The sequence below is a fragment of the Oncorhynchus gorbuscha genome, unplaced genomic scaffold (genome assembly GCF_021184085.1).
Source record: "Oncorhynchus gorbuscha isolate QuinsamMale2020 ecotype Even-year unplaced genomic scaffold, OgorEven_v1.0 Un_scaffold_1362, whole genome shotgun sequence".
Taxonomy (NCBI): Eukaryota; Metazoa; Chordata; class Actinopteri; order Salmoniformes; family Salmonidae; genus Oncorhynchus; species Oncorhynchus gorbuscha.
The window spans coordinates 105,644-118,850 of record NW_025746159.1 but is presented as its reverse complement, the minus strand read 5'-3'; the positions used below and the strand labels follow the sequence as shown (position 1 = coordinate 118,850).

The following is a 13,207-nucleotide window of genomic DNA, read 5'->3' as shown; positions in this document are numbered from 1 at the left end:
AGGTGAGGGCCCTGGTGGAGTGTTGCCAGGAAAATAACCTCCCCCTCAACGTCAACAAAACAAAGGAGCTGATCGTGAACTTCAGGAGACAGCAGAGAGCACGCCCCCATCCACATTGACATGGCCACAGTGGAGAGGGTGAAAAGCTTAAAGTTCCTTGGGGTGTAGATCACTGACAACCTGAAATGGTCCATCCACCCAGATAGTGTGGTGAAGAAGGCGCAACAGCGCCTCTTCAAGCTCAGGTTGCAGCTAAACCAAAAACATAAGTTCCCACGACTTCCCAGGGAACCAGATGTGCTAGATAAGGATCATATGTGTTTTTCTCCAATTACAATTGAGTTAATGAGGAATGGCCAAGTCATCTTGGCTTCCTCAGATGATCATATAAGTATCAATTACAATTGAGTTAATGAGGAATGGCCAAGTCATCTTGGCTTCCTCAGATGATCATATAAGTATCAATTACAATTGAGTTAATGAGGAATGGCCAAGTCATCTTGGCTTCCTCAGATGATCATATAAGTATCAATTACAATTGAGTTAATGAGGAATGGCCAAGTCATCTTGGCTTCCTCAGATGATCATATAAGTATGAATTGTGATTATGGTAGGCCATCATACTTCTGTCATTTTTAACATTTTAAGTTTACCCACATTGTAAATCCCAGTTTGAGTGAATTAGGTCTCCAGATAATGAAGACAATGGTGGCAATTAGTAATGTATAGCTGGCACTGTGAATAGATGTACTATGTCTCTGAATGTTTATTAATTTGAGTTATGTTCTGTGGAAATCGCAGGGTCGCGTCGTAAAGGACATTCTGACGTATACTACGTCCAAGGGTGGAGAAAAACCCTGCTGCCGACCTCCACAAACGATAGCATTACGCAGAGAGGACGCGCGTTTGTGATTCGCGAGAGCTGGCCCTCCCTCCTAGTGGGTGACTTGTTAAAATAGTTTTCGGGCGGAGTCGACTGCAACTGGGATATATCTGTGTGCAGTGAGTACGCAGGAACAAGCCGTGTACAAGTCCGTCGGTTTTTGGAATTTGGTACTCCGGAGAGGGACCGGCAGACAGAAGGGAACTGAAATAAAGAAAGAGCACCACACAGTCGAAAATGTCTTCGAATAAAGACGATGGTGGATGGAAGAAGTTTGTATGGGATTCGGACAAGGGGGAATTTTGTGGACGCACAGGGGGGAGTTGGTGTAAGTATGCAATTCTGATATTTATGATCACGGTAATTGGCCATTGTGGCCGGAGGTTTTAATCGAAATTGTGATGGATCTCATATGGCACGATCGAACTTCTATTGGGCAGTATGGAACGTGCACCGAGTCTTCATTTAATCTTGGTGCATAGCACCTGTTTGATTTGACTTTGCAGCAATGTGTGCTACAATGGTACGGTGTCACCGACTCCATATCATTGCCCATCGCCACTCGTTGTTCATGGCTCTCCATGTCTGTTTTGTGAGTAATAGCATACGGTGAACATGCGACCAGTTTTTGCTCATATTTCACCGTCACATGTTCTTGCTAGGAACCTACTGCCTTATTCAAAATGACAGCCTACCGACTGTTCCGAGTAAAGATGGGTTCGCACATCTTAAATTAATATGAGAATCCAAATAGGTCGTTGAAAGACGGTGGTGGGAATATGCATAATACATTATTAGAACATGTTATTCTAAAGGTTCGAATCCTAATAGTACAGTAGGCTAGTTGATCACACTGCAGAGACGCAGCCTATGCCTGGAAGGAGACTCGAACTCTCCATCGCAGTAACATGATCTATAAGTATTAGGATGGAATTACACCATATGTACACGCTGTAGAGACTTAGTTTAATTTCCGATGTAAAATGACACACTCAAAGGGTTAAAAATGCATCATCGTCCAAGGTGATTCAAGGTGATGGGGCCTCTACTTGGAATTATGGAGAGGACATTCCATCTTGTGTTGCTATTCGATGTGGATACTGTGTCACTTTAATTAACAATGGAAATGTATTAACTAGACTAATTTGACTTTTCTCGTTCCTATCTGCACCCATGTCTTCCCTCGTCTCAATGTCACTCAACTACCCTACATTTTCGGTATTCAGAGGATGACCAGCTGAGTGACCATTCATGTTGCAGTTTTTCTTATTTAACTAACGCCTTCAAGTTGGTTGGTTTGGTCATTTACTTCAACTGTGTTTTGTGTTTATTATCTCAAGGCCAAAACTCGTTTTGGATCTTTTCATTTTTGTGGTGACCATATTTTTTTAATTTGGTCATTTTTCTTGTTTGGTGGGGGGGTTACAAGCACAACATATCATTTAATATTCAGTTCAATAAAATGAGAAGGAAACATAACGAAGTGAGCCTCCAACCCCACTCCCCCAAACCCACCCATTCAACATGTCTCCAACCAACACTGGTGCTCCTCATCCATCCAATGTAAGTGGTGCATAATTTTGTACAATGTGTGTGACACTATCCATGACTTTAATGATGACTCGTCTCCATTCGGCCACTTGCATGATTCATTTAATCTGTCTACAATGCAAGAACATATGTTTTATCTGGTGTGATGCATGGAGAGAGAGGAGATATTGAACCCTCGTCTATAATATGGATAATGTACGCACCCTTGTACCGGCCAATTGTGATCAGGGAAAACACATGATCTGGATAAGACACTGGGTGGTGGTGATGTCCTTATAATTTTGCCAAGCAGCAGGCGACATCTTAAGTCCTGTGTAATTGATTGAAAGGGAACTGCTGTCTCCTATAAGATGTGACCTTTTGACATTGTCTTATGCACCACTAGGCCAAAACAGTACTAGCTCTGCAGGTCTGGTGGGTTGGGGCACCACTAGGCATATACAGTAGTATTTCTGCGGGCTGGTGGGGGCAGCAGGGTTGGGTGACTTGAGGAGATTCTAATACTGTACTAGTACTATGGCTGGACTCGGGGCGGCAGTTAACCTAGCGGTTAAGAGTGTTCAGATGGTAACCGAAGGTTGCTGGTTCAAATCCCGAGCCGACTACGTAAAAATCTGTCAATGTGCTCTTGAGCAGGGCACTTAACCATCATTTCTCCCGTAAATCGCTCTGTATAAGCGCCTCTGCTAAATGACTAACATGCACTGTACCTGCAGGGCTGGCTTAATGCAGGGGCTTACCGGGGCTGAAGTCCCTGGGCCCAAGCCTGTGGGGGGGCCAAGAGGGAGCAAAATAATATTAAGTTGTTTTACAATTTTTTTTTTTAAAGATATGTGTGTGGTGTATATCTTTTTACTGCAACTGCCAACCACAGGACTCCAGAGCCTGCTCTCAATGTGTAGACCGCTGCTGCCGCTCTACTAATCATCAGATGGTGGGAGGAGACGCGGTATGAGGCCCACGTGGGTAACTGGGGGGGGGGACTGATTTAATAAAAATAAACTGCATAATTAATTAAATAAATGTGACTGGTCAATTGTGAGTCGGGGGGCAGGGCCCAAGCCTGTAGAGGGTCCAATATGCTTTTTAAAAATGTATTTGTATAATAAAAAATAAATGTTTTATCCAACCACAGGAGCCCCACTCTCAATGTTTGAAATCCACCAGAGAGCATCATTTAGCCACAGAAAATGTATAGTTTATTTTTTTTAAACAACTGTGGATGAAGTTTTAGCACGAGCACAGACCAAAATAGAGGAAACGCCAACATAAAGGGTGTTGGGTCACCACGAGCTGCCAGAACAGATTCACTGCGCCTTGGCATAGATTCTACAGGTGGACCTATCCATGCCAGGAAAATGCACCCCACACCATAACATGTACGTTGTATCCCTCGTTTACTTAAGTGTTTCCTTTATTTTGGCAGTTAGCGGTATACCTACAGTCGGCAAGGCTGGAGTTTGGGCAGCGTGCTCCAAATGTACAGTTGCGGCCATAGACATATAATCCATAGAAGGGTTTCGTAACCTCTTACTTTGGCAATTTGACTGGATGTTAAATTCAAGGATGCACTATCAATGAATGCCAGTCCTGACTTTAGTGAGAACTGCCATTTATGGATTATAATTCTATGGATGGTTGTGGCTGTTGGTTTGCCTTTTGCAGATTTCAATATACCAAAACCCCGGGCCTATGATTTCTCATTCTGGACCTGTATACCTGTGCTGGTTTTATGCATATCCCAGCTAGCACATTTTGGTTCCTTGGAAGTTGTGGGAACGTTAAGTTTTTGGTTTCCCATTGGTTCTGATTACGAAATAATGTTTCCTGACCTGTAAAACTGAAAGTAATAATAAAAAAACGTTCTGAGAATGGAAGTGAACAGTTCACATGTTCTGGGAATGTATATATTTTCTTTTTAAGGTTGTAGGGAGGTTCTGTGACTGTTCTATGGTTCCCTGGATGTTTTCCTGGAGGGTTTTATTAATGTTCTGAGAATGGAAATTCTAGGTTATTTGAAGGTAATTAAATAACATTCTAAGAACATGTTTCAATAAGGGTAACACTGCTAGCTTAACTGTTGAACTCCAAGCACAGAACAGACACGTGAATTCATTTTCTTAGGCATTAATCATTCAAATGCAAAACTTCAAAAAATAAAAAAATGTATTGTGGCACGTTGTCAGTGAGATTTGACCCTATGATCTTCTGTTCTCTAGCCATGGAATTAGTGCAGCTAGCATGCATTTTTCTTACTCATACAAAGCTGTTCACTTTAGTCTATTTAAACGAACCTCCATTTTAACTTCTTGCGGATCATTGGGACGCTAACGTCCAATCTGGCCAACATCCTGTGAAATTGCAGAGCGCGAAATTCAAATGACACACCGTAATATTAAACATTCATGAAAATACAAGTGTCCTACATTCATGAAAATACAAGTGTCCTACATCGGTTAAAAGCTTAACTTCTTGTTAATCCAGCCGCTTTGTCAAATTTCACAAAGGCTTTACGCGAAAGCACACCATGTGATTATCTGAGGACAGTGCCGCGCATACAAAAGCATTACATGCATTCTTTCCAACCAAGCAGAGGCGTCACGAAAGTCAGAAATGGCGATTTTAAAAATAAATCACTTACCTTTGAAGATCTTCATCTGGTTGCAATCACAAGGGTCCCAGCTACATAACAAATTGTCATTTTGTTTGATAAAGTCCTTTATATCCCAAAAAAGTTAGTTTATTTGGCTCGCTTGACTCAGTAATCCACCGGTTTCCCTCGTTCAAAATGCATACAAATGAATCCCGTAAGTTACCAATAAACTTCTTCAAAACAAGTCAAACAACGTTTCTAATCAAACCTCAGGTACCCTAATATGTGAATAAACAATGCAATTTAAGACCGACTAGTACTGTCATTACTGGAGATGAACAACGAAGTACATGCTCTCACCGGAACGCTCTACAAACACTACAGCCAAAATGGGAGCAGTTTACAAAAACAACAAATTCTAGCTAATCTTTTTTTTTTAAAGCCTGAAACTCTAAAGACTGACATCTAGTGGACGCCCTAGGAACTGCAATCTGGGAGGTATTCCTTTTATATTCCCATTGACAGCCATAGTAATCATTGTTGGGCTGGAAATATAAATTCTGGATGGATTGTCCTCGGGTTTTCGCCTGCCATATGAGTTCTGTTGTACTCACATATATTATTTTAACAGTTGTGGAAACTTTTGTGTTTTCTATCCAATACTACCATGCATATCCTAGCTTCTGGGCCTGAGTAACAGGCAGTTTACTTTTGGCACCTCAGTCATCCAAACTTCCGTATACTGCCCCCTAGCCCTAAGAAGTTAAAGGAAGCGAGCACTCATTTAAGACTAGATGTGGCCAATCAGTGGGTGTGACCAGCACACTTAACAATATAGAGGATAGTTTTGTTTATGCTGAGAATGGAATGTATGTTTTTAAATAACTTTCTTTGAACGTTTAAAGTTTTCTTAATGTTCTGGGAACATGACTTAAAATAGAACTATGAGGAAACCTGTAGAATACGTTTTATTTACTTTTATATGTACTTACATTTCCACAGAAGAACATTGTTTCTTGAAGTTGCAATATGTAACTTTTTGGGCAACCTGACCAAATTCACATAGATCTGTCATTCTCATTGAAAGCAAGTCTAAGATGTTAGATCTGTTCCATGTGTTATATTTCTATGCTTTCTGTTCTTAAGTTTTGTTTTCACTGTCAGTTTTTTACACCAACTGAAAATATAGTATTTTTGTTTATGGAAATATATTTCAGTGGTTTAGATGGTACAATGATTCTCTACACTATGCTTGCTTGTTTCGTCGCAAACTATTTTAGCAACCAGGAAAAGGCGACGTGATTTCTGCAACAGTGCCCCTAAATTTAACATTCTCTAAACAATTTGAGAACATTACTTTAAATAGAACCATGAGGAAAAGTTCAACTGTGGTACTGAAATTCCCACCTAAGAAACATATGGTTCTCAGAATGTTATATACTAGCTGGGCATCCTGCACCATTCCCAGAATGTTGTGGGAAGGTTGTATGCACAATAACCATGGCACAACCACACTCTCACCAAGCTTTAAGAAACGTACTGTATGGTTCTCAGGACGTTATGTGCCAGCTGGGTAGTATCTAGGTTTTGTATAAAATCTGAGCATGCAGACTGCCCCCATTGTTATTGGGACCTGAATGTATTAAGACCAATAAAGTATCTGCAATGTGGGCACTATTTTTAGAGCAACATAGTCTCTTGTGACGGGCCTAACAATTAAAGCTGAGTAGCTAGCTTGAGATTTGTTTCTGGGTTCTGAGTTTAAGAGCAACCAAAAACGATTTTGACAATTTGATTTACTCTGAAGCCTGAAGTTGTTGTTCTCCTGGCTACTACTGTATGATCTACTGGTTACACTTAATTTTCCTGCCCTCAGTGAAGAGTCAAGACAATGTCTACTGTTATAGGTGGGTTACTATTTGGAACAGGAGCTTTGTGGTTAGGTCACCTCCTGCTCCCTCCATAGGAGACACATGCTTCTGTCTGCATGCATTCTACCTGTATAGGTATCACTGAGCCCAGGTGTGCATCCCAAATGGCACCATTTTCCCCTATACTGTACACTTCTTTTGACCAGGGCACTTTCTACATGGGGAATAGGGTGCCATTTGGGACTTATTTCAGTTATGGATAGTCTGTGTACGGACCAGGAAGATTAAAGTAGAAATCAGGTGGGCTTGGATTAGTAGTAGAGTCAGCCAATCTATTTATCTAATGTTTAATATGTTTGATAGTGTTGTGGTGCAATGGGCAATGACTGGGCAGTCTATGAGGTTTGACGATAGGATAGACACTCATGAGATTGAATTGGAACACTGAGGAAACACTCGTCTGACGACACAATAGGCAGACTTGCTGTTTATCTTTCTTAAGCTGTACCCTTGTCTCACTTTGTGGTGCAAGACACAGTCTACATGTCTGCGGTGTTTAGCGTACTGTACACACTGGCTCTGCAGGGCTGGTTAGGGTGGCAGGGTTGTGTTGACTTGAGCAGATTCTTAACTACTGCAGTAATACTAAGGTTGGACTTAGGACTTCATTATGGGGAATGTTCCTTGTTTTTTCAGAGCAATTTAACATTCTACAATTGCGGAATGCTGGAGTTCTGTATGTGGCTTTTTGTATGACTCAATTGAATGAGTGGAAATGGACCTTGTCAACAACATAACAACCAGATCTTAATTTCATGGCATCACTGGTGTTAGTAGTTTTTTTTTTTAAAGGAACATTGTCACAATCATCTGTCCTCCACATCTTTTACATGGTGATGACTCATTTCTCTCTCTCTCCTTTTACAGTTAAAATTCTAGGGTTCTACTTAATCTTCTATGCTTTTCTGGCTGGAGTATTCATCGGCACCATCCAGGCCTTGCTTCTCACCCTCAGTAACTACAAACCCACCTGGCAAGACAGAGTTGCTCCCCCAGGTAAGGTATCACTGAACACTAGACACTGAGCCACTACTGCTGCCTGGGGATAAGAGATGGTGTCCAACCACAGTGGCTTCGTTTGAATTGGCACCCTATTCCCTACCCACAGGTCAAAAGTAGTGCACTATGTAGGGAATAGGATGCAATTTGGTCTGCAGACAGTCTAACATGCATGTTTGTGTATCTCAGAGGGGTGGGCTATGTCTGTCAAACATCCTCTTATTGAATTTCACACTTTAACTCGTTAAGGGAGTCCCACTGTGAGATATCAGCTGAATTGACATTAGCACTGTATGGGCCAGAGAGCAGGCCGGCACAGTACCGTTTTGAGGTCCGACACAGAGGACTCTTGTCTTTCAAGTAAACTGTGGGTGTCATCCATGCATGCAGCATGTGGAACTATTTTGATACTGGTTCAGTGTCTATGGCCCTGGCTCATTTAGGCTTCCTTGTACAGTAGTATGCTTACGTCCAATAACAAACTGGTGAAATTAGATTTTTGGCAAAGATGTACAGAAGTGCTTCTGTCAAAATGAACTCGGGTCTAGTAGTGAACTGAATCCTTGACGTGTTACTGTTATCCTGCTGTTTAAACGCTCATGTCGTATTGGACATTTTGGTGTAGGTAGTGGGTCGGTCAAGTGTCGCAATTAATTCCATCCCACATGGGCAGAGGCCTCTCTTCCCAATTTGTTAGGGAGTGTAGTGTTTAAAGCACGAGAACTGTTCCCCATTCTTGGACGTTGCATATTTCATGTCTTTTTCCACAGTTTCCTCTTTCTGAGAGGCTTAGTCAGTTTCACTGGAGTCTGTTCTGATTACGTGGGTGTGAAATGGAGGGAGAAGTGCTAATTGTGAGCTTTACAGTGTGGTCCCCTAACAGAGCTCTCTCCTGATGCCTTTGACTAGAGTTAAAACAGACCGTGACGTTCTTGCTTCCTTTACCAGGGAGAGCTCTGTGGTAAACTGTCAACGGCAGATGCTATTCTCTACTTTATTTTCTCCCCACACACAACACACAACACCAGTGCCCTTCCACAGAGCATTAACCCTTTCCTGTTGGTGTTTTCAACCATGACACTGTCAAAGACATGTAAGCTGCATTTGAATTGGGTCTAAAGCCAGTATACCAGTCATGTCTGTCTGGGTATATATAGCCATGGTCTGCTCGGGGAACCTCCATTAGGAGAGATAGCTAGGTGTTGATAGTGCGTTACTTTCCACAGGAGGCCTGATAACTGGGCCATGTCTTCACAACGAAGAGGTCACCTAATGGCTCTAACAAGCAGAAAGAGAAGAGTCTGACTATGTCTTTATCTCACAAGCTGACAGAGGAGAGAAGCATTACTCTCTTCAGACTCCTCACCTCACTCAGTCCAGTTAGTTCTCTTTAGTTTTCTGGTCATGAAAGATGGAACTTAGTGTGGGGGCTGGGCTGGTTGTAAATAAGGAACTAGAAGAGAATGGGGGTGGACATGTTTTGGATCTTGTGTCGTAGCGTAGACAGTTGTATTTTGTTTGAAATGGGCTTTTCCCTTTTACTGACCCGTCTTTCCTGCTAAGAACAATGACAGGGATTCACCTTGTCTTCCTCTTCAAGACTGTTTTCCAAAGTGTGGACTCTTCAATGGATGACTGCCTCACTGAAAGACTTCATTAGAAAGCAAATGACACTGACTGTTCTTAACTGGTTTCATACTCAGTACTGTTGTGAGTTAGAGTAAATAGAATGGCCACAAGTCCACTGAAACATTATTGTCCTATTATAAAAGTGTGTATTGCTAATAGTACTTCACTTCTGTAACATTGAAACTGATGGTGACTGTCTGTTCTCAGGCCTGTCACACACCCCACGCTCCGACAAATCCGAGATCGCCTTCAACTTGAATGATGTGGAGACCTACTTGACTTACACCAAGGCCATGCGAGACTTCCTGGTTATGTACGACGACGACAAACAGCGGGACCAGATGAAATACGAGGATTGTGGAGGTACAGGAAGTGTTCCATTCCACTCTCTACCCCCTAGCTCCTAGTCCTACCCCTAGCTCCTAGTCCTACCCCTAGCTCCTAGTCCTACCCCTAGCTCCTAGTCCTACCCCTAGCTCCTAGTCCTACCCCTAGCTCCTAGTCCTAGCCCTAGCTCCTAGTCCTAGCCCTAGCTCCTAGTTCTACCCTTAGCTCCTAGTCCTACCCCCTGCCATGACACAGACCTAAGAGGTGCTCAGTGTGGTGGAAGCTCTACGTAGATGGAGGTGGTACCATCATCTTCTAGCCTTTTGCTTATTGAATCATTTCTGATGGTCTAATATCAGGTGGGATAGGAACTAAGTGTCCAGGACATGGAATGGAATTGTGTATTGGCTTCAGAGAAAAGGTGTTTTTTTTGTCATTTGTTTTTGATGAATTAGTTGAAGCGAGCAGCTGTGGCTTCCTGTGCTCAGTTGTTTATTTGTGATTTGTCCTCCTGCCTTCAGAGCAACCGGAAGAATATAAGAACCGTGGTGACCTGGAGAGTGATGTGGGGATCAGGAAGGCCTGTCGCTTCCAGAGGAGCTGGCTTGGGCCTTGCTCCGGCATGGAAGACAAAGAATTTGGCTTCAAGGAAGGAAAACCCTGCCTGATCGTCAAGCTCAACAGGATTGTCAACTTCAGGCCACGGGTAAATATCCTAAGGACATATGAAAAGCTGACCTCTTGTACAAACTGATCACTTTGATATTTCCAGTGGCCCCTGGTTGTTAGTTTATGCATATTTCCCCCAAAGTAGTAGTACATTATTGAATACAAAATCTACATAAACTTTCTTCTGTAAAAGTGTTACTGTTTTTAGCAGATTGTTTTGCCTCCTCCCTCACTGTGTACCTGTCCTCCATTCTTTCAGCCCCCCCAGCTCCAATGAAAGCATCCCTGAGGGAGCCCAGACAAAGGTCCAGCCCAACGTCATGCCCATCTTCTGCACCAACAAGGTACAGTATGCCAGACAGAATTAGATGGAACAACATCCAATCACAATTGATCATTCCAATGTCAGTTGACAGTCAGTAAAGCAACATTGAAGCCTAAGGGAATGTTGACTTGAATGGGGACTATTCATCGAAAGCAATTCTAGAATTGCTAGAATGAACTAGTCCCCGTTCCGTCACTAAACCAGGCATTGTAAATGTGTTTCTGTGTGAAGGTCAGATGTCAGAATGACCAAAATAGCACCGTCTTTCTCCTTTTGACTGGGTGAGACAATCTCTTTGCAGAGAGAGGAGGACGCCGGTAAGATGGGTGAGGTGAAGTACTACGGCATTGGGGAAGGTTTCCCCCTCCAGTATTACCCTTACTACGGCAAGCTGCTTCACCCCCAGTACCTGCAGCCCCTAGTGGCCCTCCAGTTCGTCAACCTCACCATGAACACCGAGCTGCGCATCGAGTGCAGAGCCTACGGAGAGAACATTGGCTACAGCGAGAAGGACAAGTTCCAAGGAAAATTTGACGTTAAATTCACTGTCACCAACTTATGACCACAGTTAGGTTCATAGCACTTTCTCTCCAGCCCCCTCTCCCTCCCCAACCATTTCTCAAAAGTAACAAAATAATTTAGGAAAGGGAGTTGGGGTGGAAATACGAAGTTAAGTTTAAAAAAAAAAAAATTAAATCACAACTAGTCTTGAACAAAAGTCATAACATACGGGACGACACTTCATCTGTCTGCTTTACACTGGCTTCTCTGCTTCTGTCTAGGGTTAGAATGTAAGTCGCAGGAGGAGTAGCAATAGCATAAAGTATTTATTCTACTGTAAATGAATAATATTCCTTGAGCCATGGGGACATGTTTCATTTATGACTGTAAATTGTAATTCCACTACTGATGTGTAGCGAGCAGTGTTTTGTCCCCCTCCGTATTGCTGCCTTGTGTGGTTTCTATACATATTTTTGGAGTGTACAGTGCAGTAGTCGCATACATTGGTCCTTTCCAAGCCATGTTGTAACCTGTTTACTTATGTGAGCAAGCTTTAGCAGTCCAAGATGTGTATATACTATATATGAATACTTAATCATTTAAAAATATTGACACGGTACTCTCTGATCTCTTCTGACCCGTGTGAGGAAAAAGGCTGCCCTCCAGGGAACTAGGCCTACTCTTTCCTTATTTTTGCCTTTGTCTAATTGATTGTGAGAATTTTCACATGGCTTTTCTTTTAGAATCACTTAAATGTGGGATAAGGGTTTTATTACGTTTCAGGCTTTTACTTCCTTTTGTTCTGTTTGATTTACTCTTAATGTCGAGTTGTGTCTCCAGGTTGTTGGGTTACTTTTGCCTGTTGTACGGCAACGGTGCTAACTCTGCTTTTTAAAGATGATTGTTTTGCTCAATTACGTCACGTCATCTCACAACGTGGTGTAACTTTCTGATGAATGTTTCAGCCATTTTACATGGTGGAAGGAGTTTTATATTTATGTGGTTGTACCTTTTTAATTTAATTTTTTTCTGCAGAAAAGTAATGTATAAATACAATACCAAAGTCACTGGTCCAAGTTGAGCATCTTATCAGAAGCAGTGCTGTACCCCGTGTTTTTAGGATTTCTTGTCGATGTTAAGTGCTAAACGTCAATGTCTAACATCAGTCACGTTATCAGGAGTTCTCATCCGCTCTTGTCATTTATTTAATCCCAGTAAGAAAAAAAAACCTGAAATAAAATGATGAAAACACATCTTTCTTTATTCCAGTCTCTCTGAAACAAGACCAATACCCCGCTGTAAGGACACACCGCACTAGTCTAAAGTGGAGTCCTCTCCTTGTCTCATTTCCTTTCAATGTGCACTGATCTGAAAGAACAGCACAGGTGAAAGGACAAACCCCAAGCTATAACCTCTGCTTTATTGCTGTGACCTTCCCTGTCCTTTCAGATCAGTGACGATGGAAATGGAACCACATCAGACCGTTGTATTCCTAGTCTGGGATTGTTCAGTGAAACAGTCTGGTAGTAGCTAGTGTTCAGAGAGTAGTGAGGAGTGGCAAGGAAAAGGGTTGTTTATGTATTTTGAACCCTGCAAAAACACTTGTTAGATTTGAAATGCCCTTAATTAAAAGGAGACTATCTTCTGACCATCTTCATCCAAACGGACTCCTTATCAACTCTAACCAGATGCTAACAAATCAGGGAGGAATAAGTGCTGCCAAACCACCTCCCCTTGGTGCTTCCTCTGTTTTCCTATCGCTAATGACTGTCAAGGTCTACTCGGTGCATTTCATAAGA

At 42.2% G+C, this 13,207-nt stretch overlaps 1 protein-coding gene across 1 annotated transcript; it reads left to right on the top strand.

The window, feature by feature from the left end:
• Positions 1 to 957: 957 nt before the first annotated feature.
• On the top strand, positions 958 to 12,663 carry LOC124022370 (sodium/potassium-transporting ATPase subunit beta-233-like). Its single transcript, XM_046337304.1, has 6 exons — positions 958 to 1,211; positions 7,826 to 7,954; positions 9,794 to 9,949; positions 10,435 to 10,617; positions 10,841 to 10,926; positions 11,209 to 12,663. Exons 1-6 carry the CDS (start codon positions 1,121 to 1,123, stop codon positions 11,467 to 11,469), a joined length of 906 nt encoding a protein of 301 aa, XP_046193260.1. The 5' UTR covers positions 958 to 1,120; the 3' UTR covers positions 11,470 to 12,663.
• Positions 12,664 to 13,207: the final 544 nt, after the last annotated feature.